Source organism: Chamaea fasciata, unplaced genomic scaffold, assembly GCF_029207755.1.
Source record: "Chamaea fasciata isolate MVZ Bird 193981 ecotype frontalis unplaced genomic scaffold, bChaFas1.0.hap1 SCAF_10, whole genome shotgun sequence".
NCBI lineage: Eukaryota > Metazoa > Chordata > Aves > Passeriformes > Sylviidae > Chamaea > Chamaea fasciata.
The window spans coordinates 3,492,186-3,520,034 of record NW_027094095.1 but is presented as its reverse complement, the minus strand read 5'-3'; the positions used below and the strand labels follow the sequence as shown (position 1 = coordinate 3,520,034).

The following is a 27,849-nucleotide window of genomic DNA, read 5'->3' as shown; positions in this document are numbered from 1 at the left end:
CTGCCACAGAGATGGTTTTGTGAGGAAACTTTGCCAGCCGTGTCCCCCTTCTGGACACCGCTTCCCTGGTGGGAAAAGAAATGCTGCAGAGACATCAGTGCAGCTCCAATCAGGGAAAGGCTTTCAGGTGCAAGAGGAATCCCAGGAGAGACAAAAACCTTCTCCTCCCTCCTTTCACAGATTTACTGGCCAAGCACTTTACTTCCATGACTCAGTGTCTCCCTTTTTAAAGTCACACATCCTTCAGGCTTCTGGCAAAACCTGTCATAACCCTGCCCTACAGAGCACACCTGAAGTCTCACTCCTTGCCTTCAGTCCATTTCTAAAGTGCATGGAGAACACCAGTTAAAAGTGAGAATATCTGGAAAAGATGGTGCTTCTGGTGGGATACAAGACTGGCAGCCAAATGGCAGAAGGAATTAATCACATACTGAAAAGCTATGTACTAATGAGACAGAATAATTATTTTTGCATGTAAAACAGCATCTTTTATACCTAAAAAGTCCCACAACAATGACTTAGATACTAAAACACAAGAACTGCATAGGGAAAAGTGGCTCATATTTCATGCTCAACAATAACTCATGCAGGAGGTAGAGGAAAAACGAGCATTGCCTAAGACACTGGATTACTGCCTATTCATAGCTATGTCACTTCTTAGCTTCCACTTCAGTAGGGGGACAAATGGAAAAGGATGCTGATTTATTGTCTGACTAAAGATGCATTGAAAGGAGTCGAACTTCCCCTCTGAAGACTGTCAAAACACAAAGAACCAAAGTGCTTTTGGAGTGGGGAAAAGCTGAACCTCATTACTGCCAATTATCCATATGGAACATGGGTTATGCAACAGTCAAGGCTGGGAAAGAACGACCCCTGCAGAAGATGTACAATGGGTGGGCCCCAGGCCCTGGCTCTGCAAGAAGCTGGCACTGCTGAATTGGCTGGGCTGAAAGGGCTCAGCTGCATGGGGGGGACTGTGTCCATCACTGTCCTCACAAAGGCACTTTCCTTGGATTGTATCTCAGTGAGGTCCTAGAAAAGGATCCCTAGTGCCTGGTTTCTCAGAAAACGAGTTCACTCATGGGATATCCTGATAGTCAGGTGAAGGTGGAAGGTCTGAGGCTGAGATTTGTCCTCTGAGATGGAAGGGACACAATCAACAGCCAAGCAGCAGAGAAAAAAAAAAAATCACTGTTTTACTTGGATGTATCCTGAGAAATGCTGTGTCCTGAAAGTGCTTTGCATTTCCACATCTGCCTGCGTGTATCTGAATTGGCAGCACCCATCTCCTAACTGCTGCACAGAGCCATCAGCCCGACCTTGCAGGCTGATCAGCCCTTCAGCACGGCAGAGAGAAGCAGAGTGGCCCTGCTGTATCCTGCAGTGGTGCAAAGCTCTGTGAATGCATTCCTCAGGCCACCCATTCCTTCCTGTATCCACTCCCAAGTCCTCTTACCCTTTTTCAAGCCCATTAGGAAATGAGCTGGTGACCTCTGAGGCACCTTCCCCAGATGCCTCCTTTGTACCTGGCAAACAACAGCTTTCTCATTACCAGGCCTGAAGCTTTGAAAGACTCCTGAAAGAAGGGATTAAGAGAAATCCTGTTACTTTGTGTTTATCTCTCATCTCCAGAAACCCCAAACCCAGCACTCACCTTAGCCAGTCCCTGCCTCTCCTGTGTCACTGATTTGCAGTGTGCAAAGGGATTGACAGACAGACCTCACCCAGGCTGCCCTTGGCTGCAGTGTCTGCGTATCAGGCCCAAAGCTCTTGTGAACAAGCCAACGAGGACAAGCATGAAGCTGACCAGTTTGTTCAGCAGTTCAGAAAACAAACCGGTTAACAACCTTCTGTAAAACAGTGCCAATTCCTTAAGGGTTCTTTCAATACTGTCAGTGCCACGAGTTAACAATGTACTAGAAGAAGGCACAGTGGGAATTGGAAGTGCAGGGTCCAGTTCTGTTGTGTTTCTGCAAATTCCCAGTGATACCAGACACGTTACTCTGCAGATAAGCAGGACCCTTTAAGGCTACCTTTAAACTCAGGAATTTCATTGCTTTCCTCCAAAGATCCTTAAAACATCTACAGTTAATTTGTAATGAAGAGCTATTTTAACAGAAAACGCTTTTCTGGGTTTACCTTTCCATGATGCTTTTTCTGTGACTATAATAATGTTAGCTGTGGATAAGTTGTTGTTATTACAAGTGTGGTAGAATAGGGGCTTTTTTGCATTTCTGCAAACCACTGCAAAGCCCATTCTGGAATGATATGCAGGTGAGTGAGGAGGCTGTGGGTGCCCAGCGCTGCTGACTGCAAGTCAAGCTCGCAGCAACCATGCCCAGGCTCACAGCAGTGCCATCCTCAGGTTTCCTGTGGCAAAGAGGGACACAAAACCAGGATCCTGAAACCTAAACTCACCCCAAGCTAAACCACCACGGGTTTTGGCGGTGAGGTGTAATAATGCCCTGAGCCACGCGGTGGCAATGGGCCTCTATCCCTGCAGGCTGAGCTCTTCCAGACACTTCCAGCTCAGTAATCCTTATTCAAAGAACTTCTAAATGTATTTAAATTGATAACGAGAGCAGGGAAAATATGGTTTCAATCACATTCTCAACAAATCAGTTTTTTAATATTTTTTTTATAAATGTGTAAGTAATTAGGTAAAGATCCCTAGAGTTTAAACTTTGAGGAGTATCAGTTATTTCCAAATGGTTCAGACATATGTTAGTGTCCTGAAGAAAACTGGAAGAGATGGATCAGCTGATAACTGCTTTGGATAGTCAAAAAAAAACCCCAAAAACCCAAAACCAGAAAATCACATTAAAACACCTTGATCAAATCACTACTCTCTCTCTTATCTAAATATTTCCTTGAAGTAAATGAAGTCTTGACTATGCTTGAAAAAAACTGGCTTCATTTTTCCATGTTAGTGCTCTTGAAGCATACCAGCTTTGCCTGTTGGATTGTTTTCGCTGGCAGCCTGCAGGAGCTGAAGGGAAGGGTCCTGAGCCCAGGAGGTGACGGAGGGGTACGACAACCACAGAGTCAGCACGTGCCTGGAGACCGGAGCCTGGCTCGCTCCTGAGGCTGCCGGGACAAGGGCAGCACCCACCGAGGTGAAGACGGATTTAAAAACAAGTCCTGATGAATCCTTGCCCCCTCTGCCAAGAACAGCAGAAGGAGAGAGCCAGCAGAGATGGCAGGTCTGTGGCTGTAAACACTTGCTGGGTAATGACTGGCCTGAGCTCGTGATCTGTGCCATGTGTGCTCAGATTTATACCAGCAATCAACCTCAAGACTTGCTCTATGAAAAACCTGTTGTTTTGGCTTTATGCTACAGCATCTACCAGGAAACTCAGTGCTCGGCAGAGCAAGCACCAAGCCTGTCTTCCCGTAAATTAGGGACACATAATTATCCACTGGGGCAAAAATACTTTTGCCTGAGTTAGCATTTTTCTCCTCCCAGTGCTCACTGCTATGTAACTGGGTACCCAGAAGTGCATGCACCCCTGCAGCTGTAAAGTGGCTATGGATCACAGAGCACCACAACAGCCTCAGGTGGGTGGCTGAGGCTGCTGCCTCAATCTGCAGGTCGCTGCAGGCAGTTCTGTCTCACGAATCACGCGTGCGCGCAGAGCGGCGCTCGCCGCCACCCTGGCACACGCAACCGTGCTCTTGTGCAGAGCCCAGCCCCACGCCTGGGGCTGATGGAGTTAAACACTGAACAGCTCAGCTAATTACTATGTACTGCTAACCTCAGTTGCTGGTTCATTTTGAGACCCTTTAAAATATGAACTGTGTATTTTACCCCTATGCACTCTCTTAATGATTTGTTTTTTTTAGACTGAAATCACTTCCAGCCATCAGTTATACTCGAGGTCTCTACACATGCACTTCTCCAAGCACAAATATTTCTTTTTCCTATTGGTCTGCCAGCCCCTGTCAGAGCAAATTTCACTTTAAACTAAATGCTGTGATACTTAAAACCTCTTGGATTACTCAGGCTGCTAGCGTGATCTATGACCTTCCCCAAATGACAGCTGAACTTTCCAATTTGCTTGTACTGCGAGGGAACTGAGGAACACATGCCGAAGAGGAAAATGTTCCTGATGTGCATGAGTGAGGAGAGATTTCTTAACAGCCCTGCTTACTGATGCTTGCTCTGATTCAGAACATCCAAATTAATATACCCCTGCAGGATCTTAGGTGCCCTGACAAAATTCAAGATGTAAAGACCAGTTGTGTCCTCCCTCCCAACAGAAAATGGCAGCCAGCATCCTGCTACATCCACAAAGTCCTTCTGAACTAGATAGGCTTTGTGGGGTGTGTGGAAGGCTCAGCAGGCTCCAGCACTGCATGGGGAATCCTCTGCTGGGGTTCCCTTCCAGGTGTCTGTGCTGCTCCCCAGGGCAGGGTTTCAGGAGAGGCTGGTGAGCCTGGGCTGGGCTGGGTAATTAACACCTGGGTAATTAACACCTAGGTGCAGAGCTCCTCTGACACTGCACACCCACACCCTGTCCACACCAGTGCTCACACCGAGACCGGTGCTGCTGCTGACAGGGGCTCTCAAACCACAGCCTAATTCCCAGGTACTAATTCCTCCAGCATAAGCAGGGCCTCAGAAAGGCAAGTCCAGCATCACTGGGGAGATTCTCGGTCAAAAGTAAACACTTGAAATCCAACTCAAATCCCCCCAGTAGGCTCCATGGATCTTGGAGTGATCCCAGCAGGAAGCACAGCCTGGGAAGCAGGTCTGAAGCAGTCTGGCACACGTTGTACCCAGAGTGTGCTGATTGTCACTGCCAGTGTAGGTGACAGTGGCCCCGGAAAAACCTTTGAGGGTGAAATACCAGTTTAGGAGCTCACACTTTAGGGCCAAAGTTTCATTCGTTTCTGCCCAAAATTAAAGCACCCTGGAATCACTGCCCCCTGAAAATGAACTGCAAGCTAATATAGAGTGCTTCCACCAGAGCCAAGATTTCATCTCTAATTATTTTCACTAAACTTTTTCTAAAACCCTGTTAAATCCTCCTCCTTACTCTACATCAACAAGTCCTCATGCCTCAGGGGCTCTCAGCTACTCAGTGGGGATACAAGATTTATAAGCTTATTGAAAATAAAATCTGTTTTATTTTAAAAAATCTATAGATTTTTAATTCTGTAGATCCTCTGACCTTGGTAAGACCAACCAAATACTACTTGCAACTCTGAACTCATCAGCGACCCTACCAAGTCCCAATGAAGGACTCACACCCAAAGTTCTCCACACGCTCCAGTGAGCTGCTAGGAGGGTTTACATGCAGGTGTGAACAGGCAGCCTCTGTTGACACATGTGGCACCTCTGATCACACCTGCACCTTTCCTAAACTCCTCCTGAGGACCAGAGAAAGGGGTTAGAACCAGAGGGGTTCTGAGCATCCTTCAGGGGCCTGATGTCAGTACACTTCATAGCGGTTTCCTCTGTACCTTCTCCCTCTACACACTGGCTATTATTGTTTCTAAAAATCAGTCTCCACTTCCAAGCCATCCCCACCTCAGCCCAGGCAGGCGTTCAGAATTTCAGCCGCACATCACTGAGGTCCGAAATTTTCTCTTCCATGAATCTACTCATGTGTGACAGTACAGTTGCCATCCTGTACTCCCTCATAAGCTCTCATGCCATGAAGCCCTGTATTCCACAATGCTGGATCAAGTTCCTGTGTATAACAGACAAAACAAATCACGTCCAGATGAATACTGAAGGCTGTACCTTCCCCTCAGGGGGTGCCAGAGCCCCAGGAGTGGCACACCAGTCTCTAATCAAGACAAGCACAGCATTCTAACCTGTACAAACGACATGCAGTTCACTGATTAGAACACTTGCCAACAAGACACACAGAAGTCTGCCAGCAGCAAAGGCCCTATTTTTTTCTCTCATCTCAGTGGGTGTTTCTGTTTGCTCCTGAAGTGTTGATGAGTGCTGGTCTGAGACAAGGACTGCAGTGCAGGGCAGTATAATCACACAGGGGATGCTCAGCCCTGCCTGCCCAATTAGCACAGTGGTTGGTGAAAGCTGCAGCTCCCTCCCTCCCTCCCCAGCTTTCCCCTGCCCAGGGACCAGGCATGGAAAGGCAGGGGGAGCTGGGGACATCCAGGCCCTGACTCATTGCACAAGCAGGGATTAAGGCACGATGTGCATCCAAGCACAGCAGGTGGGAAATGGTTTGGAATTCCACAGAACACACGCAGACCTCCAGCTTCTAAAGCTGTCTGCAGGTATGGCACATTTAGCTAATCCTTTGCAGGTACCAAGGAACCATCACACCTGAACCGAGGCTCAGAGCCTCTGAAGCCATGGACTCTGTGGCCTTTCTGCTGCTATTCCCTGGTAGCTGAGTACTGGATGGGATCCCATTCTCCCAACACCAGCCACGGCAGGGTAAAGGGCATCAGAAAGGGGCACAGGCCTGTTGCTTTTGCCCTTGCTTTAAGTCCAGGGATTTAGATGATGATCCCACTTCCTCCTACAAGCCAGTTACCTCTGTTTGCCGTCACTGACCATAAATTTTCTGTCCTTCAGAGCAACAGCACAAACCATAGGTTATGGACAAACTCTGTACAACTGAGAAGCCTTAGGAAAAAACAATGTTTCTTTATATAATGTTTTGTAACTTCAGATTCTCCCACTACTGGTAATGACCTTAAACTATAAGCCACAAGTCTACTAAATTCTGCCTCTCATGACTCCAAATTTTTCTCCCCTATCTGTGAAGCTTTTTTTTAATGCTTTTTATTCCTCAAGCTCAAGTGGGAGGGGAGTTTTGTGGCAGTGTCTGTGACTGTGCCCACTGAATCAATCACCCAAGTCCATCTCTACATTAGCATTAAACATTAATGTCAATTAAATAGTAATATTGTATCTGCTCCCAAGACAGAAAATATCCAAATGAACCTGTGCAAGAATGCTTTAGCTCCCTCATGCATCATAGCACAGCTTTTATGGATATGATCATGTCTCTCCTTCCATGTGATCCAGCTTTCTTCAGTGTACTTAATGACTTAAAGTTTCCAATTGCTTCTGAACTTGTTGCCCAGTTGTATCTCAGCACAACACTGCTGTTTCTCCCATTTAATTACAAACAAATGGAAAGCTGACAATGGTGGAGAAATGAGCGCTGTGTCTTCTGTGTCAGGCTCCAGCTATGCACCAAGCACTAACCACGCCAAAATCCACTGGGGGAAGGCAGCATTACAATAAAAAAAAAAAAAAAACAATCCCAACTGAATAGTAAGAAAGCACTGAACCAAAAACAAATGACCTTACTTAGCCAAATTCAGTGCGAGCCTTGCTTGAAAGCTGTAGCTCCTGCCATCCCTGCTCTGCAAACACAGTCTGGGATTTGGCCTCAGTTTCTTGCTGTCAGTTACCTGCTGTGTGATCCTGGACAAGTTGCTCCTTTTCTCCATGACCTCAGTTTCCCATTGGAGTATTGGAAGAGAAAACAGCCCAGACATTAAAGACAGCCAAATGACAAACTACAGTAATGAGAAGACTCAAATTAGACTGACATAGACAGAAAAGACTTTTGCTTATTCTGTAAGACTCTTTAAGGAAAAAAAAAAAAAAAAAGATTATTTCTGCTCTGCTAGAAAAGCAACCAATCCCCAACAGAGCCAGGGGGCAAAACAGCAGCTCAAAGGCTGCAGTTGTTTCATGCAGCCACGTTGTTCCTTTGAAGGGCACTAGGAGAGCTCCTGCAGCATTCAGACTCACAGGTTTGCCACAAGGACAGGGAGTTTCTCAGCCATTCTCTACAGGACTTTTTAAAAGGTCAAGTGCACAGACAGAGCTGGAATGGAAATCAAGAGCTCTGGCTTTCCATTATAAGCCTGACAGAAACATCTCCTGTGCTCTTGGCTCAACAACTGTCCAAACCCACTGATTAGATATATCCATTTCTTAAGCATTAATTAAGAACTAAAACAAATAAAAAAGGCCCCGAGGAACAGGCAACATAAAGCGAGATGTCCTTTCCTCCCCCTCTCTCCTTGCACAGTCCAAAGTGTATGTGTCAACTCCATAAACTGAAAGAGTCCATTGCCATAATCTGAACTAGGAATAGGCCTGGCCTGGGAAACTTTCATGCCTCTCTTTTAATTGTCTCCAGCAAGCTCAGTGTTAGGCTGGGTACAGAAAGCTTTGGGCAACTGCCTGAGCAAAACAAGATGCTGAAGTTTCACAGAGATGACTGGTGTCACTGACCAGATCAGGATCTGCTCCAACTTCCACTAGTCTTCCCATTTCCACACAGGAAGTGTTCCTTGCTTCCTATGCTACAGCAGGTCACTGAAAACGTACTCAGAGACAAGCAGAGGAAGCAAAAGTGCAGCCTTTTGGTGGAGATTTTTCTCTTTAAATGTTTATACAAACTCCTCAAGCCCAAGCACAGCCACTCAGTTCTGTCCTTCAGCACAAACGGGGACAGAAGTTCCCTGCTGTGCACCAAAGCCTGGAGAAGGCAAGGCCACAGGGCACTGGTGACATGGTGCTGTCTGCAGGGCAGCCCGCTGTGGATGAGAATCCAGATGCTGGAGGGAAGGAGGGAGGGAGAATCAAGAAATCTGTTCTGCTCTGACTTCCAGCTGCAGCCAATAAAAGCTTTCAAAGCCTTTTCTGAAAGTTAACATTGCTGGGGGATTTGCAGCGCTCGCTTGAGCACACACAGCAAATGCAGTTGCAGTGTAATTACTGATGAAGAAACTTTAAATATTTTTTACCACCACAGATGATTGTCCTGATTTCAAGCACTTTTACAGATCAGCACAGGACCCTAGTGAAATCTTGTTAAGATCTATCCCAAATCAGCAATGATTTTAGTGAAAATCAAGAAGAAAGTAAATCTCAATGTCTCTTATTTTTTTTTCTTAAGAATAACACTGGATATATCAGGAAACAAGGCAGATACAAATACAGACAAGGAAGATCTTGGAGATCTATATCTTAGAGTAGCATTTTTATATAAAGAACTCAAACAAATGAAAAATCAAATGTTTCCAGACCAAAAAGGTTGATCAGGGAGTACTGGAAAAAATAAATTTTAAAAAGCTCAAAACCCTGAAGGCAAATAAACTCTGTAAGCCAATTTATTATTTCTTTAAATCTCAGAGTTAAAAACCCATCATCTTCATTTTCCAGAGGGAAAAGGGTGGGTCAGTCTTTGGAGTTGGATGGCTGAGGCTGATAAACACAGAATAGGAATAAAGTTTTAGAATCAAAACAATTTTAAGTATTTGGCAAAGAAATTAATTTGATGTATTAATTTTTATGCTAGAGACTTGTTCAGAGCGTATGTTCAGTTCAGATAATAACCACAAGAAATACCCCACTGATATATGGGCCTTTTTAAAACTCCTCATTTTAAGTTTAATTTTGAATCCTGTGAGCATGCTTAAACCCAGCACACAAAACACCCCTCGCTTTATTACAGTTTTAAATCTTTCTTCCAGATCTGGCCTTCCAACCACTTGTCTTGATAAAATAGTTCACTTGAAAAAGGAAAGCTCAATAAAATGAATTACAAAACCAACAAGATTAAACTGATTGTGCTGTTTTTGTACAGTGCAGCCGAATTCTGCAAATATGCTGCTGGCTGTGGTTTGGCATTTAACAGCATGTGATCAGTGAGAAGGAGGAAATTTTATTCTCATTAACTGTTGCAGATTTACTGCAGTGAAAAAGGGCTATGTAACCTGAGAAGTGACAGAATGGAAAGATCAAAGCAGCAGTCTGGAAACTAAATAAACCTTCTGGCTACTTCCTGCAAGGAAAATTCACTCTGGCAATGTAAAACAGAGTCCAGTTAAAAACTACTCTCAGTTTTATGAGCTGTCACAGCAGCTTGAGTGGTTTGGACCAGTCAAGTTTAGAACATTATATTTCCTTGTTTTTGTCTCAGATACTTCTGTAAGCAGTTTTATAGTTTCTTTTTCTTTTTTTTTTTTTATTTTTAAAGAGAAAAATAAAATTCTTTTCTTTTGGTTGAAATTGAGAAGGTCACAGCTAAACTCATTAAAAACAAGCAGGTCTTCATTTGCACATTCCATTCCCCTTTACTACATTTTAATATTTTACTTTGAGATTTATATGCAATGTACATTTGCTTTAATAACTCTTCCGCATTCTGTTCACTTATTGTTTAATATAAGTGCAAATCAGTTTACAGAGCCCAGATGGCTTGTAACCAGGGAGCCAGTCTATTCCTAGTAGCACATCTGGAGGGACTGAGCAGCAGACAGAACGTGGGAATTAATTAATGCTACATTTCAGAAGAGACAGACCCAGGTTTGGGGGGATTTTTTGGTAAGACATTCCAAAGGACTTGAGCTCACTGCTCCTGCATTTGGGTATTCTTTTAAAATTCTTAATAGCCACCTAAAGCACGATGGTTAAATGAGGCCAACTGCAGGTGGAATATAATAAAATAAAAAGCAACGAAAAAAATGTAATAGAAGTGACTGCAAATGAAAGAGGCCCAAGTATCCTGTATTCCAAAAGAGCTGAAGTGCCTTAAAACCTCAATACTGATTCTCTTTCCAAAACGGCATCTGCAACTTGCTGAAAAAACTGTGCTATTTTAACTGTGTTACAATATTCCCCAGCAAGCCATTTCATCTCTCCCATACTGCTACAATTGTTGGGAGCAATTAAACCTCTCTTACAGTAAATGAAACAAGGGCAACCTGATCCTTCCCGGCTCCAGACCACACACCTTGGCGCGGTGGTGTGGTCTGGTCACTGTGGGAGCGCTCAGGAGAGCCCTGCCCTGCTCCAGCTCTGGCACCTGGCTCTGGAGGAGTAACTTCCCTTCTCCTCACCTGTGCTTCCCTGCCTACCTTGGCTATCAGCTCTCCAAGGACTGTGGGCATTGGCTGTGTGTGGGATACATGGAGAGCTGCTTGGGAGCTTCTCCTGATCCTGGGAACACATTGAAAAGAAATAAGCACCTAAGCACATTCAAAAGTTGTTGTATATCAAATATTGGATATGAATAATATTGTCCTTTTATGGATATTCCTCAATTACAGTCCTAATCCTTCAGTGGTGCAAAAGTTCTCCAAACTCTGGGAAAATCTCATTGATGAATATGGGCCACAGGGCAAAATCTTCATCCTCTGGAAGAATGAGACCCTTGTCTTCAAAAATGCTCCAGTAACTGTCCACAGCATAACTAGATACTTATTAGTGACCTCTAAACTGGATTGTATGATCAGGTTGCAGCATTTCTATAAACAAGGCTTTGAGAAGACAGTATGAAAAAAATAATGAAGTGACAGCTAGGAGAAATATGACCACGACTCAAAAACAAACAAAAAAAACCAAACAAAAAACAAACAAGCAAAACCCAAACAACCAATGAAACAAAAACCAAAACAAACAAAAAAACCCAAAACAAAACCCCAAAACCAAGAGAAAAGGACAGGGAGAGCTCTAGTTTAGTATTGATGCAGAAAGAAATTACTGTAAGACACAAAGAAATTCAAGCTCACATTCAAAAGCTCTTAGCAATGAAGCCTTCCTGTTCTGGAAGCACCCACTGCCACATCTAGTACTGAAGGAGAATAACTACACAGTGAATTTTGGGTCATTTTAGGCCATGATCCAGGCAGGACCTGAACCACTCAAGTGAAGTCACTCAATAAGCTTGTCCCAGACTGTGACCAAAGCCCTCCAAAAGGCAGCAGGTCCCACTTCCTTCTCACATTCTTTTGGCTGCAAAATCTCAATTCCAGGGGTATGTAGCACTGAGGAACAAAACTTCTCTGCCAGTTCCCCAGGAAGTCAGTGCCTTTAACTTCTATAAAACTAAACACGTAGGCACAGTTAGGACAACAGAATATGATGAAAAAGGTGACTCTGGTGCCACTAACAAGATTTTTGTGGGATTAAAAAAAAAGAACGCATAAACCAATCAAAATAAACTCTCTATTTGTGTCCAGGAACTTCACTGGTTCTGGGCTTTTCTTTAAGGCCTTTTCAAATTCGTTTCAGTGGGATTTACAATTTGCTAATACTGATGTGTGATAAACTAATAAAACCTGCCTGCAAGGTTATAGGCCCAATTTACTAATAAAACCTAATTCAAATCTCCTGGGAAATGCAAATTAAATAGTGTCCAAATGGCAGAAGCTGAGTACAGCTCTGCTGAACACATTGCAAAGGCAACTAAGTTGGGTTTTGTTTTTAAAATAAGGTTTAATTATGGAAAAGAAGTACTGCACAGAGCTGTAAGAAATATCACTACAGTAAAATGGTTCAAAGTAGAATCCTCTTGTAATAGTAATTTATACTCTTTTAGGTTTTCTTTCCATTAATGAAAAGGTTTTACATTCATTACATGTCCAGCACTAAGACAGGGAAGTATTACTGCTTCTGTTCAAATGAGGAGGAAAGATGTGTGGGTATTCTCAGCACAGACCTCACATTAGAACAATTTTTGTCTAAAGGAGCATGAAACACTGTTCTGACACTGATCCCTGCTGCTGCCTGCTAACAGAGTGGGTTTTCACCCCCAGAGACAGACTGCACGATGGTCCTTACCTCCTGAAAGGTTGGGAATGTTCCAACTTCTAAATAAACTGTGCTGAACTTTACTGGAAATACAAGATGGATGAGACACACTCCCTGGCAGGGTCACCAAGATCCCCAATTCCTCTCCTTTAGCAAATCTAATTGAAGATGAGGACCTATATGGAATATAGCTCTAAAGGTCAAAGTAGGATGTAAGTTACAGGTACCACCATTTAAAAGCATTTTGATAATCATTCATAAACTGCACATTTGCCAGCACCTGCAGCAGTTCTTGTACCTGACTCAGATGGGAGATGGGACTCATGACTGGGAATTCACACCACAGGGTAGCAATCAAGGGCAATGAAGGGCTACAGCTCTAGGTTGTTCCACCACGAAAACTCCCACCTGATTTTCATCAGGGTTTCCAAGTGAAAAAAGGCCAGAGATACCAGCATTCTTGCCACTCAGTGTGGACTTTTTAGCATGTGCAGACATCACAAGTGGTTAGCCAAGTCACACTGAGTGTTGGCGCACCGGGACCTGCGGCCAGGTCCTGTTTCCATCAAGCCCAGACACAAGAGCCTGGCTGTGCACCCTGGAATTTGCCAACAGCAGCCACAGCTCCCCTGGGGCCAGCACAGAGCAGCCTGCGAGGGCCTGGCTCCAGACACTGAGCTCACAAAACATCCCAATGACCTGCCATGGCAAAAACAAGACATGCAGCTACAGCTTTAGGCTGTAAATCCAGGCAAGAGGAAAGATGTCCCACCAAGGACAGAGACATGCAGTCACCCCATAAAACTGGCTGTGCTTGACGTGCCAAACCTCACTGCTTCCTGGGAAGCAGCCTCAGTCAGATCTCTGTTGGGAAGAGCCGGGAGTGCACATGCCGGGAACAGCACACACAGAAAGGCCTCGTCTCAGAGAAAATGAGGATTGTGCAATGGCAGCTCTGCTGCATTTTATAACAAGGTTAAAGGATCCTGCACTGGAGAAAACTTCTTCAGGGAAAAAAAAAGTTCTGGCCAGCTCTAGCATTCCTAACTATTAATCTTTTCAAAGCTACAGACAGAAGATTTGAGAAGGCTGTTGAAGATATTAACCAAAAATTGGCTTTTGCACTCAGGGTTTGTACCATTACCTAGCTGTAGCTGGGAAAGGTTAAAAAGTGGCCTCTTCCCCAAAGGGCAAGAAAACTACTGTAGCTATCTCTATTATAAGGTATTTAGCCATCACTATTATGTTTGTGTCTTAAGAAAGTAATTAGTCTCCAGAAGGTGATTAAAATTTGATAAATGACCATAGATTCTGGAAGATGTCTTTCAGCTGGTCTTTATCCCCTGCAGCTCAGACACTAAGCTGTCATCATATCAGCCAAAGGTGAGGGATTTTTGTTTTCCACAATCATAAAACTTTCACTCAATATTAAGCCTTATCAGAACCAGAAACCTTGAATTCAGATTTTAATAACAGATGAAAATTTCAAATCTATGCCTAATGCCCATCTGCTTCTGAAAGACAGTAAGATGATTCAAAGCTGGTAATCTAATCACAAAAGTCTTTTCCTAGCCAATGAAAAAAACCTGGAGAGAAGCTATCAAAACAACCTCGTCAGCCACGTCTTTTCTGCTGAATGGAAACCATACCTTACAATCTGGCTGCATTCTGCTCCAAACCTTTGAGGAAAACAAGAGATGCTGTTTATGGACTTTATCACTGGTCCTGTGGATGTTACATTCTGAAATAATTCTATTTATAGGCCTCATATGTAACAGTACGACTCCACTAAGAATATAGGTCAGGGCTAAGAGCTGTAAACGGAAGCTGCGAAACACACAAGCTAGATCCCCAGAAGCAAAGGATTTCTCAGGGTGGCACTATCAGAAAAATGGCAGCTGCCCAGGTCTTCACTTTCGTGTGGCTTCTGCTTCATGATGACAAGTAACAGAAATAACAATTATCAGCATGTGAACATATGCAGAACAGCAAACATGCAAGCAAATCTACAAACTGAACGCAGGGCTAGATACTTTAACAACGCCTTTCAAAGTTGTTCTTTACTTCACAATGCACGAATTGATCATGTGAGGTGGCATTCTCAACTCCTCAGAGTTACTCTACTCCAGGTTTCAAAGGAAAAGTCCAAGACATCCCATGAAGGGAAGGCAGTGTCTTTGAAAAAAAAGCCTCTAAGACACTCTACCTAATTCCCCAGATCAACAGATGTTTTTACTGCCAATGCTGTCACTTCATGTTTCCCTCCCGAAAATGACAGGGGAGAACAGCCCAAATGTGGTAACCCAGTGAGTGCAGATGTCTATCCATAATTCAACTATTTTTAATTCCTGTTCTGCTTGACTTCAAAAAAGCACTTCCCTACCCTCCTAAGACTGTGCAGCAGCTCCAGGTGTGTAGGTCCAGTGTCTTCTGGGACAGGGACTCCACAGGAGACACTTGTGGTATCCCTGCTGGATTACAGAAGAGTCAACCACTTCAGCAACTGCCCCTTCAGATGCAGCTGCTGCTCCAACTGCCCTGAATTTTCCCAAATGAGAGAGCATGGAATTGCAATGGCAGAGGGTGCCTTGGATCTCTGCTAGAACAGCATCCCCCAGCCAAGGAAGTTCACAATATAAATGGAGAAACAACATGACATGTGGCAGGTGGTGTGGGCCGAGTTATCAAACATCACTTACAGGGAAAATCCTCAAGACAGTTTGAGTTTCACTGTGGTCCTTGACAGCCTCTCCTCAAAGACACATTTCTTCGGCTCCAAAAACGAGCATAGTGATCAGAGCACATTTAAGCCCTGGTAGTGCACTGAGGGCACCAACACCAGTTCAGTATTCACTCAGTTTCTCAGTGATGTGCAGCCACTGAAAACATGGGACTTTCTGGCTGCCTTTTCAGTCCTCCTGGAGGCAAGGGGATGTCCTGATCCACTCTGAGCACATTGTAAGGACAGGAAATAGCCTCAGAGAAATTAAAGAGGTAACATATCCTCATTCTTTCTCACAGGAATGCAGAAAGGAGAAGAAAGGATTAAATTTATTGAAGGCTGAGTAGCAAGGAGTCAGCTCACAGTTGTTACCTACCTTAAAATTCACAGGGTGGTCTTAAATGGCAAAGAGACCCTCTCTTAAATGACAAAGAGTCTTCAGAACTCACCCCATTGCTTAGCAAAAGCCGCTTCTATTACAGAATTGAAAAGCCTAATGTAAAAGGCAAAGACCAGAAGACACAGGCACAACAAATAAATGTATAATAAATAAAGCATAACAAATGAAAAGACCAAAACCAAGAATCTACTCATAATTAGCAATCTCACTCTGAACTTCCAAAACATGTTACTATTAACTGACTTGCTAATTGTCTATGAAAACGACAACTCAGCTTTCTTGCTAAAAAAGTTTCTGAAAACATATTCAAATATTAATAATAGAAAAATGAACCATTTTTATAACAAAAATCTTGATTTATTAAAAGCTGGAACTGGTTAAAAATAAATCCTTGACATAAGGTTCTTGTTAGCTTTAAACTGTAAGCATAAAAATACCCTAGAATTATGTTTTGGTATGGCTGAAATGTACACTATATAACACATAAAAAGCGCCTTGACTTGCTGCTATTATTTTTAATTAGGCTCTGTAGCACGTATGGTTTTACCTTCCAACACCAGTTCAAACTGGGAGAAGGGAGCTCCAGACTCATGGGACTGGCAATTCCATGGCTCATGCCTTGGAGCACTAATGCATTTTACATTAGGTCTGAGCATCAGGAAATCCTGACTGCTGGCGCCAAGCAGTTCCAGCCCATAATGACCCACATGTGAAAAGTCGGATTCGCCACTCAGCTGCCAGTATCTATTCTATCAAACAATTCACTCCTGCTCTGCTACAAATAAGACAGAACATTTGCAGCACTCCACACTGGTTCCAATTAGACTGTGTGTCTGGACTGCAGATAAGCCCATGAAGCAATCATATTGAAAGAAGTCTTCCTAGAAAACAGAATTCTAGTGAGAAATCCCAGTATCTCCAGAGGCCATCAGCAATGGGCCAACCTGCAGTTTTACTGTTTTCGTTCTTGAGGTGAGCCTTCAGAATGCCTTGAAACATGCAAGAAAATTCTACAAATACTTAATTTAACTAGGTATACACCAGACGCATTTTGCTGCTCACGTTAGTTGGAACACAATCCAATTAAAGAGCAGGTTACTATTGGAGCTCCCTGATGAGGGAGCAATTTGAGGCTGACTGATGTGCCTTCACTTCTAACCAAGGACAAAACGTTGTTTTGTTTCCCAGCTGAAAGCTCTCTGGCAAAACAAGAGTATCTTCACTGTGACTTTCTCTAAGTTTACTGGAAACAAAGGAGTCCACAAGCTCTACCCTGCACCTTTCCCCACACCTCCAGAGGGGGGGTTGAAGACTGTTGGGAGCACCCTCCAGTGTTCTGGTGAACAGGGAAATCCATCACCTCCTGGGCTCTGTATCTATTCTAAAAGACAAAAATGGGGAGTCACCCACTGAGGCCCCAAGAGCAGGACACTGCTCACACTCACCTCAGTTTCTCTCCCACCTGCAAGCTCTGCAACAAGAGTTGCACATTTGGAAACGATCAGCACAGGCATCAGCATCCACTTCCTAAACACAGACTCACACTACTCTAAACTTGATGCTTACTGAGTATAAACATTTACTTTTTTCTAGAAGATCCATCTCAAATCCTGCCTTTTTTTTCCCCCCTGAGCATGTTAGTTTTAAGGACAATTTTAATTTGTCCTTAAAAATGTCACCACCACTCTAATCCTTACTAAATGTTCAGCTTTCTGGTGCATCACAGGTAGAATAAACAAACAAAAGTAACTGTCCACCACCCTCGATTAATTACAAGAAGCCAAAGTAAAGGAGGAAAATCTTTTTTGCTTCAGTTGTACATATTGTGAATGACTTACATTTTACAAACGGTGACTAAAGTTGCTAGTGATGAAAAGAACATTCTCCCTTTGGAAAGAAACAGCTTCAGCCCCAGCCCTGGGCATATCCAGATAGCTGGATCCCGGTGAAGTGAATGCTGTACCTTGACTATCAAGTGTTTGAACTATTTCCTGCTCATGAGTGCACAGAATTCAAGCTTTATAAAAGGCACTTCTAAACTCTATGGCACCAGGATTTATGAAGATTCCTTTCTTGGAAATGAGTCTTTTCTATTTTGAACTCATGGGAGAAGCTGACTCAGAAATTCAAACTGGAACTGCTTGCCAACCTTGAGAAGGAGAGGTCTTTGACCAGAGGGGAAATTTGAAGATCTACCAGAATATCAGCAAAAGCTGATGCCTTTTGCTCCTATAGCCCATTTTCCAAGTGCCGTCAGGAATCTAACTGAGAACACCTTGGGAAGACTTAGGTTAATAGAAAAACACCAAAAAACTCAAGACCCACAGCAGCTGAAAGACTTCTTTTGAATTTAAGGATATTGGAAACAAACATCATTTGGGTAATCAGCATCTCAAGCCTTTCTTTAGATGTTTCTCAGTGTCTGAAGAGTATTTGAGTAGTTGTCGTAACAGGTGGTGTGTTCTGTGTTATTGTTCTCTTCTCCAGCTTTTGCAAAGCTGTGATGTATTACAACATGTTAGGATGTTAAAATACACATGTGATTCAGACAACAGACTAGAATTGCTTATGCAGTGTAAATCATTTCTGCTGCTATGGGGGCAAAAGTTACTGAGCACTACAAATGAAGCCCTGTAAAGAAACTTGAAGAGCCATTGTTGGATGACAAGAATTCTTTACTAGGAGCAACTTACTTGCCAGAGAAGGGGTGCTGCCCAACCAGGTCTCCATTCTGAAGCTGGTAATCCCCGAAGATATCCGGACTCACCGCTCCATCGGGCGCTATCAGCCCATCTAGAAAAACAAAATACGGTGATTTGTAAAGGAGCAAGACTGAGGGCAAATGGGAAAAACCGTCTATCCTGGTTTCTTTTAGCAATTCATCAGGAACTTAACTTACAGTATTTCTGTGAGGTACAAAAATCAGCAATAATACCGAAACCCAGCAACTTCAAGTACAAAAAAATCCTTACTGGGACTCCAAGGAGCTTCAGCCCGCTGCCCTGAAAAATTATGTACCTAAGAAATATTCTCTTTGCTCTTCTTCCTTAATCCTATAAAAGTTGTTTCATGACAAATCTTGCCTTACCCATCAAAGTAAGCCCTGAGAACTAGTAATCAAAAACGTAAAACATTAATCTGGGCCAGCTGCATTTAAAAAAAAAAAAAAGCATCAAAGGTCTTAATTGTTCAGACTCTACACTGCAGCACTGTATCTCTTCAAACTTGTGGAGAAGGTGCGAACAAGAAGGTGACTTCAAACCTATTTCTTTTATCTTGTCCATCTTTTAATATCTCAGAGCTCTTTCCAACAAGGGCAGGCTTTTCACATGATATCCTCTCAGGAACACCGATTATAGATTTTTTGTGCTTCCTTCCCATTACAACACTGGCATATGAAGATGCAGACATTTGTAAAGCCAGAAGTATTCCTTAAAGGCTTCACAGTCTCTGCTTGCTTTACGAGGAAAAGAAAATCAGGAGCTAACATCTTCCTTCTATTACATCAATGTAAATCCAAATCCAGAGAGTGTCTTTGAAGTACAGTCACTGAACTGACCCCGGCTGAATGAGAGCCCAGTTTAACTCTTTGCTGCTCCCATTCACAAAACGCATTTCTTTTTAATATTAAGGGCACAGTTCTTACTTGGCAATTAGTATTAGGCTCTAATCAGATAAAACAAGCTCTTTCATTAAAACAGAACCTGCATCAGTTTGTCTCCATAACTGCATGAAAACGATTCCAGACCTGAAGTGCACAAAGCATCCCCATAAAACCAGGGCAGAAACAGGTACATCCAGACTGATACATTAAGAGTTTAAGAGAGGGAAGAAAGAGATTCCTAATGACTAGGAAGTTACAAATGCCATTCCACTTTAAAGAAAGAGAGATAAGATCCAGGGAGTCACAGGCCACTTAGCTTAACCTCTGTGGTTTCAAAACTACTAAAACTGCCTGCACAGGAAGCAGTGGAAAGTTACTTACAGACACAAGGGTTTAGAGATGACGACTCTGGCATTCAAACAAATCTCCCCGTGCTTTATGAATTTACCTGATGTTTTTTGAAGATAATATAGTGACAAGTGATAAAAGGAATAGAATTGACACATCTAGATTTCTAACAGACATTTGATGAGGTGCTACAGAGATTCATTTAGAAGATAATACCTCATGGGAAAGCGACTGAATGCAAGGCAGCAGATTGCAAATGAAAAACGCCAGCCACGATCAGATGACATTTTAGCAGCATCAGATTGCTGTACATGGCCATGTTCTAATTGCAGACATGTGTGTATGTGAAGGAGTATGACTTGACAAGCAAGTGATCTGGCAGGGATCAATATTCCCGTCTCTCAGCATGTTCAGTGGCACACGGGTGCCCTGTGACATCACACAAATAGAAAATGTCCAAAGAAGTGAAAGGAAATTTGAAATGGCTTTTATCAAGACTCATGCCAAATTTTTCTATCTCACCTCCCAGTCTGTATGCTCCACTGAACCGAAATGAGGACCATAATCACTTTTACACCTGCAGCACTTCAGACCAAAAGCAATGCATTTAAGTGACTATGCATTTTAAATAGTCGGGCTAGGTTAAAACTTCTCTTCTTTGAGAGCAGAGAAACTTGAAAATAACATCTTTGTATAATAAAGGAAGCACTACATTTTAACTCTGAGGCTACTGCTACCACTACTTAAAGTGTCTTCAATCAAGAGTGTTAACAGTCAAACCATAACACTCAGAGTTATGGCTCACATGAATTTATAGGAAAATGAAAGCACATGGATAGCATCAGCTGCAGAAAATGTGATTACACAGTTAAAAGACATCTGTTGTTATGTACATTTCAACATAAATTAGGTTATATACTTTCAGAGCAAGACAGACGCTGAGCTCAGGAAGGTAACTTCAGAGATTCTACCACATTTTTCATGTAGATTTAAATTACTGTGCAAGAGAGAGATTGGCCTGTCATGAAATAAGGAACTCATCTTGCCATCAGCGAGCTCAAAAACTATTATGGTCAAGGTGGGACTTGTACAGAGTGTCAGCCATCAGTGTAGATCACTTCTAAAAATATCAAACTGAAATACAAGTATTTAATTTCTGACTGCACAAAATTTTGTACTTTTGGTGGGTTTGGGTTTTTTTCACTAAGTAATGATCTGTCCTTCAGAACCCAAATCCCTGCTCCAATTGGTACCTTAACCTGTAGCTTTTTTAAAGGAATATTATGTCCCATTTGAGACGCCACATTTCAAAAGTTAAAGTCTAGGAAATTGCAGAAGCACACAATTACTGACACTTGTTGCAATGAACCTGAGAAGTGAATCTACCTTTCGAATACAATCACTCTTTTAAAAGGGCTGCCTTTAAAAACAAAAGCACATTTCAAACATCTGCAGAACATATCACCAGAATTCTACCTCTCCTTCCCAGTCAAGTATCAATTCCAACACAAAAAATCCAAAAGGGAAAAAAAAATGACACTAAAGAGGCAAGCTGCTATGGCAGAAGAAAAAGAACCCTGATGTTCTGATATCCTTTGAGGACAGTATTTGAAATGCTACTGAGATCTTGCACAATTATTTTTTTGCAGCAACTATGAGTGAAGACGATGGGGTTCAGTGGTTTTGTTTTTCTAATTACTCTTCCTGCAAACTGATCTGGAGTCACAGAGTTTTGTGACTCATGCTTCATGGCAGAGGACTGGACACTTACGTGGAAAATGAAAAACACAGACTCAAACCCAGCAATTCAAAAAAAAGCAAAAATTCATGCCCTCAGTTTTCCAGCTGTTTGAGAGGGATCAAAACCCACAAGTTTGGGAGATTAAGCCAATTCCTGGTTACAAAAAGTTATGAAGACATTTATCCACTGCGCAGATTATTTCATTATTGTCTCCTGCAAAGTTTTTTTGAACCTTCCTCCTGAACAGCTGGCAATGCTGGATTAGATAAATCAGTATTTACGGAAGAGATTCACACACAACAGCAAAAATCATATCGATAGATTAGTTTAAAGTCATGGAATGATGGCCTCTGCTAAGGAATCTACAAGTTTGTTGTGACTCAACTGAAGTCTATCATCAATATCTGCAATAAAAATCCCATTATACAACTAACACAATAGGCAGAACAAAATTCAGCATAAATTCCACAGTTGTGAATTTAGCAGGGATGAGAGAAGGTTTTTGCTGACAGAAAAACCAAACTATGGATAAAAGAAATAGGTGAGAAGAACAAGGCTGGGCCACCTTTACTTGACTCCATTGTCATGGTCCATCAGCTCTCTCAGACAGGTCTACTCCTATTCCTGCAGACCTGTAACATTTCCTAAAATCATGGATATGCAGTACTTAATCCATCACTAACACCCTGATGCCTTAGGATTTTAGCTTTTATACCTTTCAATTCCTGTACTGCTTTAGTGTATAACTCTGAACTCCATATAGAGTGTTAGCAACTGTCTTCACATTTTGGTCAGACAAAACAATCCCTCTAGGCCTGAGACTTAAGGACACCTCACTGTGAGATGTAAACAACAGTGAACTGGGGGAGCAAACTGGGGGAATGTGACTTCATTACCTGAAGCTGTAATTGGAGGATTAACCCCTGACATGTAAATGGACCAAACTTACATTTGTCTGAAAAAGTCCTGACCATCTTCCATCCTGGGTGCAGTCCCCCTTGGAGGCTGCTGACTGCCCAAGGTGTACCTATTGAAGGTCTTTAATAAACATCCATTTTTACTCTGTTAACCTTGTCTAGCCTCTCTTCTAGGTGGCCCCTCCAAGGCATCAACCCCAACAAGGACAAGCCCATCCCTGGCTGGCATCAGTGCTGCTCCCAGGGCCACAGAACAGAACTGTCCTGCTGGTTTGAGCCAAGCCCAGCTCAAGCTCCCGCTGCAAATGCAGAGGCGGCAATCCCAGGACTAAATACTGACAGGTGCTGCCTTACCTGCATTGTAGTAGAGGTCAGGTCTCTCCAGGATATCCCCCTCATGGATGTAGGGCTCGATGGGATCATCCCCATACAGGTACTGCTCACTGTCATCCATCTGCCGGCTCTCCACCATCTCCAGCCACTGCGAGTTGTGCCATCGGAACTTCTCCGTCTGGATTTTTTTAGCCCATTCCTCATCATATTCCTGGTAAAAGCCACCAAACAGAGGTTTAGGGTTAGCTATAGACAAAGCTGGTTTAACAGGCAGGGGAATCCAACATCAGCAAAAGATGCAAGTTCAGGGCCCAGTGATTGAAATGCTCTACTCAGCTGCATGTTCGTAGAGCCAAGAAGGGATTTTGCAAGCATTGGGCATTATTCTGGTTTGTGATGCAGCAGTACAATCTTCCCTTCATGGTTAGGAACTTTACACCATCCAGAAAAATCTCCTGCTTTGAACAGAACAGTTCTATCATCAGTCTCCTCATTTGGTTTAATTAAGAAGACCCAATTACTGCCAATCTTCAGGGGATTTTTAGTAATTAATTATGAACACTGGCCAAATACCCTGCACATCTTCATTAGATAAGCATTTCCTAGGACAACTGGTTACTAAAAAAATCTATTAAGAAGAAAGGCTGTGATAAAACCAACAGATTTATTTTCTTTCATGAGCTCCAGGAAGAATTTAATTTTCAACTTCATGCCATATTTTATGTATAACGCTGAACAACCATAAAAATGGTAGGCAAGTAAACTCTGAGGGGAACTTCTCCAGAAAGCTGAGTAAAACAGGATATAGGTGCCAGTTACTATGGAAAAACATGCAGGCATGAAATTTCATTCTGGATTACAGCCTACTTGCACTCAAGTGATGTGATATTCAGGTAAAGGAACACCAGCATGAAGTGACATAGCCTATGGTCACTGCAATCAGCTGTTCAGAGAAGGATTTTCTAAACAGAGCAGATTTTGGGCACTGGTGATTTCCACAGAGGGAGCACCAACCCATGGATAACAGTTCCTCAGTCCTGCTGGGAAGACAGGGCCCAGCTATCTCTAGGAAGCTCATCAACATAGGCAATCTGCAGATGGTATCAATTTGGGAACAGTCACAAATGATGCACCACGATTTGTGCTTTTTTAAACCGAAGTATTGTGAGCAAGAATAGCACCCCTAACTAGAATGTTTCTTCTTGTGGGAAGAAATAACCTTATGAAATACATCCCACTCCACTGTCTTCTAATCTAACTACAAAGGAGAGAAAAGTTTAAAATAATTTCTTAACTTTCATGGTGTTTAACACATGATCTAGACAGACTTTCCTCAGAGATCTAAGCTGGAGTAGTTTAAGGCTTTAAAAATCTGCTTTACTTAGCCCTGAACAGGAAGAGGACACACAATTAGTGACGATGCCTTGGCTGTGGAAGTGGGAATCTCTGCTCCTGCTAGACATGCCATAGTGGATTTTTTTACAACCAGAGGCCACTAAAGGCAGAGAAGGCAGAATCAGCTGGCTTAGTAGTTCAGGTTAAACCTCTGGAAGTCCCATAGTCCTATAGAATTGAGGTTTTAAACTGACTTAATACTCAACCAGCCTTGTCTTCATTGCTATCAAGTGTGTTCCACAAGTAACACTCTCTGCCCTGTGCCTTTTCCACCTCTGGACTGGAGGATAACCCAAAAGCCAACTGGCCCTGCCAGTCTGGCAAAGGCTTCTCTGACATTGCAAACAAATACCTAGAACATCCAAGATTTCATTATTCTCAATTTCTCCAATTCCACCTCTGAGCAACACCGATTCCTAGACCTTGCTAATTCCACTGCTCACCATTCTGGCACTGCTGTTCAGTGAGCCTGTGCAAAACCTGGTGTCCTGCACAACTTCCACACCCAGAGCAGGTATCACCTGTGGGACCTGTAGATGCTCTCACTGCCTAGGGAAGCAAAATTCCACTCCCTGTCAGTATTATTGCAGCCTTAGGGAAGGAGAAAAGACAAGACCAAAACCCGACACACACTTATACCTCATACTGTTTGGAAAAGAACACCTCAGGCTATTTCTTGATTTTTTCCCCCTCATTTCCCACTCTTGATTAAAGAGAGAAACTAGAAGTAACAGTAAAAACTTGGAAAAAGCAAGCTCATCACTGAGATTTATAAAATGACCCATAAAAAAAAGGACAAGGCATGACTTTCAGTGATGACATCTCACCAGCACCTTGGAAACAGCTCCTTTGCTGCATCTGCCAGAGCTAACCCCTGGGCTGGCTATTATGTCAGCCTCCAGCAGTTGTGAATTACTTACAAGCTTTAGAGAAACATCTTGTAACTGCCAGAAATCATATTGCAGTCTCAAGAACACTATTCCCAGAAGTCAGGATTGCAAAGAAGGGGAGGAAAATAAACAAATTTAACAAACAGCTAATTAGATTAACCTCTGTGAAAGCTGAATCCTTTTACATTACCCTGTTTACTTTTTAAAGTTCTCAAAAGCCAAAAGGCCATCAGCTAAATCACCTCATTCACATTTAACATCCATGCACTTTGGAAACACTTGAATATTCCCAAAGTTACAACCCTAAATGTATCCCACTTCCTGACATCAGAGTTCCATTCACACCACCGTCTGAACATGCCGAATGTGTGTCAGAAACAGGCATCAACTTCTTATACCCTCCTGCAAAAATCAGTTAACATTTCTCAGATTCTAACTGATTTTTCCCTCAAATGATGACAGCAGGGCAGAATATTCTTATATATTCCACATTTCCCATCCTATATTAAGAGGTTTAAGACTCCCAGGTATTTTTCCTCAATCATTCATCTAAATTTTGGAAAATGGTATTAGCAATTGAACAGCACATTTCTTAAAAAACACAATTTATCCATTCAAGTACACTGGCAACTTTGTTCTTGTTGTTCACTCCCAGTGAAAAACTCAAAGTACAAATGTCACAAAGAAGTGACTGCACCAGAACTAGATCAATGATCAGTTTTGTCAGGAGTTTCATTCTGGCAGCAATCACAGAAAAGGAAGATTTGCAATAATCTAGAATGATTTACATAACCTCAGGAAAAAAAAAAAGTTCATTTAAGTAGTGCTAGATCAGGAGTATGTCTGTAGATTTTCCACGGAAATATGCAGAACCACCACTGGGTAAATGATTAATGGAATAACATCAGAATGGAAGAAAAGCTGTAAATGCAGGACTACAGCCAAAAGGCACAAAGAAACCAAATTAAAGACATTTAGAGCAAAACAATTCCCTAAAACATTGCAAGTCTTCCAGTAATTATCTTTTGAATTATTAAAACATTTTTATTATTATTTTGTGGGGGTTTTTTGTTTTGTTCTTGGTTTTTTTTTAGTTGGGTTTTGGTTTTTAAACATACTCCTTTATAAGGGAATTTCTGCAAACATGAAACCAGAAAACTAAAAATAATGGAGATACAGCTATAGCTTTGAGCCCTCCCAGCCCTTTTAAATGTTAGGCTACTGGAAAAGCACTGCAAGGGAGAATGAGAAGGTGAACAGAATGTGCCTATTTTCCAACACCACCCCCTCAAACACCGCAGTCATGGTCAGAAACTTAAAAGCAGGAATTCTGAAAGCTGATTTTACTCTCTTTGGAGCTCCCTGACATCACTGTTTCTAACATTCGGTTTCCATAAATCCAGGAGTGTCATAGAAGATGTATGGCTTGACTCTGGGAGGAATGTGCCATCCTTTTTGAAGTTCTACTTCCAGCTTTGTTTACTACTGAACCATTGAAATATTATGAAGCGTTAACTGGCCTATTATCAGAGCGTGTCTGTTCCCTATCAGGGTCCCCTTTGTCACTGGCTTCCGTCACACCTTGTATCTGATTAACACACTATAGGATAACACAGAGCTACACAGATCTGCTTTATGTTCTCTCACAGCAGATGAAAAACAGATTTTCCTTTTCACTTTAATGTGGTTGCCCTTTAATTGGGTCTGTAATAGGGTTCATTTGATGTGATTCCTCATACTGAACTGGAACTGCTATACAATAAGTAGAATGCTCATTATGTTCAAGGCTCTACTTAGTGATTTGTTACATTCGTCATTAAAAACCTACTGTTTACATGAAAGATTAAATTAACCATTTATTAAGAAAGGAAAGATTTATCTTGTCTAGCTCTCCGAAAGTTAGGTGTGTGATTTTAATTCTGTGCCTCTATAAACCAAGGAGAGAAACAGATGTTTGGGATCACCTTCTACAGGTGTCTCCCACACCTACCTTAGGGTAAGTACCACTGCAGGGCAATTCCTTCAAGGCCAGGAAAAAAAAAATCCTTCCACCACTTACACCTGTGCAACCTGGAGTCATTGCTTCACAATCAGCTTCATTACTACAAATATATTCTGACAGGAAGCTCACAGAAATCTGGGAGCTGGAATTAGTAGCAAGGCAAGAAAAAAAGATTGATACCCTCTAAATTTAGGTGGCTCCATAAAATGTAGGGCACCCTCAAAGTTCATATATTGGCAGTAGCAGACTAGAGAAACTCTTTTTCCCTCCCTTCTGGAGGAATGTAAGATATCTCGTTGGCAACCTGTTAAGTAAGTAACAGATCAGTGGTTTGGCTCACCTTCCTACTCCTACAAATCCAGAGAGCAAGCACCAGTGCTGAAAGGGAATCTGCCCAAGGCAGGTTTTATGTGAAGACAAAAACAATCAGGACACTCTTGCCCTATCTAAAGCTGCCTGTGGTTACTTGCTGCAGGCAGTGCCACAAGAAGCAACCAGCACCAAAGCAGACTGCTGGCAAATTGAACGATGAACAGAGGAAACTTCAGCAGCTCATCCGCAGCCCCAGCCCCTTCTGCCCACCCCTCTGTTTTCATGTTTGCTACAGGATAACAGGGCAACAAGGTGCACCACAGAAAAGGGGGGTCCTGTCAAGTGAAGGGTCGACCTTTTTTCCTGGAGTGACTACAGCACCCTTCATGGAAAGAGGACACCAAGCTGGAGTCAAAGGTTATCTATTTTCAGAGCATGCTGCCTATTCAAATAAAGCCCACACCAAATCCCTTTGGTCTGCTCTTCCTTGACTCTAAGAGAGCTGGCCAACATCTCATGCAGCTGGCCCCAAATCCCAGAGCACAGAGGGTTCACAGCACATTCCTGCTGCTTATGTGAAATTCCGGCATTCCCAACATGGAGGATTTCTATCAGGGAGCTTAGCTAATGTGGAAAGA

The 27,849-nt window shown here is 42.6% G+C and overlaps 1 protein-coding gene across 2 annotated transcripts in view; it reads right to left on the bottom strand.

The window, feature by feature from the left end:
- The window catches only part of KIFAP3 (kinesin associated protein 3), a 73,291-nt gene that overhangs the window by 896 nt on the left and 44,546 nt on the right, over nucleotides 1-27,849 (bottom strand). For both annotated transcript variants that reach the window (XM_066192078.1, XM_066192079.1), the window contains exons 18-19: nucleotides 22,634-22,823; nucleotides 18,363-18,462 (exon numbers count right to left, since the gene is read on the bottom strand). In XM_066192078.1, the coding sequence (XP_066048175.1) occupies nucleotides 18,363-18,462; nucleotides 22,634-22,823 (290 nt within the window). The remainder of the gene's footprint in view (nucleotides 1-18,362; nucleotides 18,463-22,633; nucleotides 22,824-27,849) is intronic.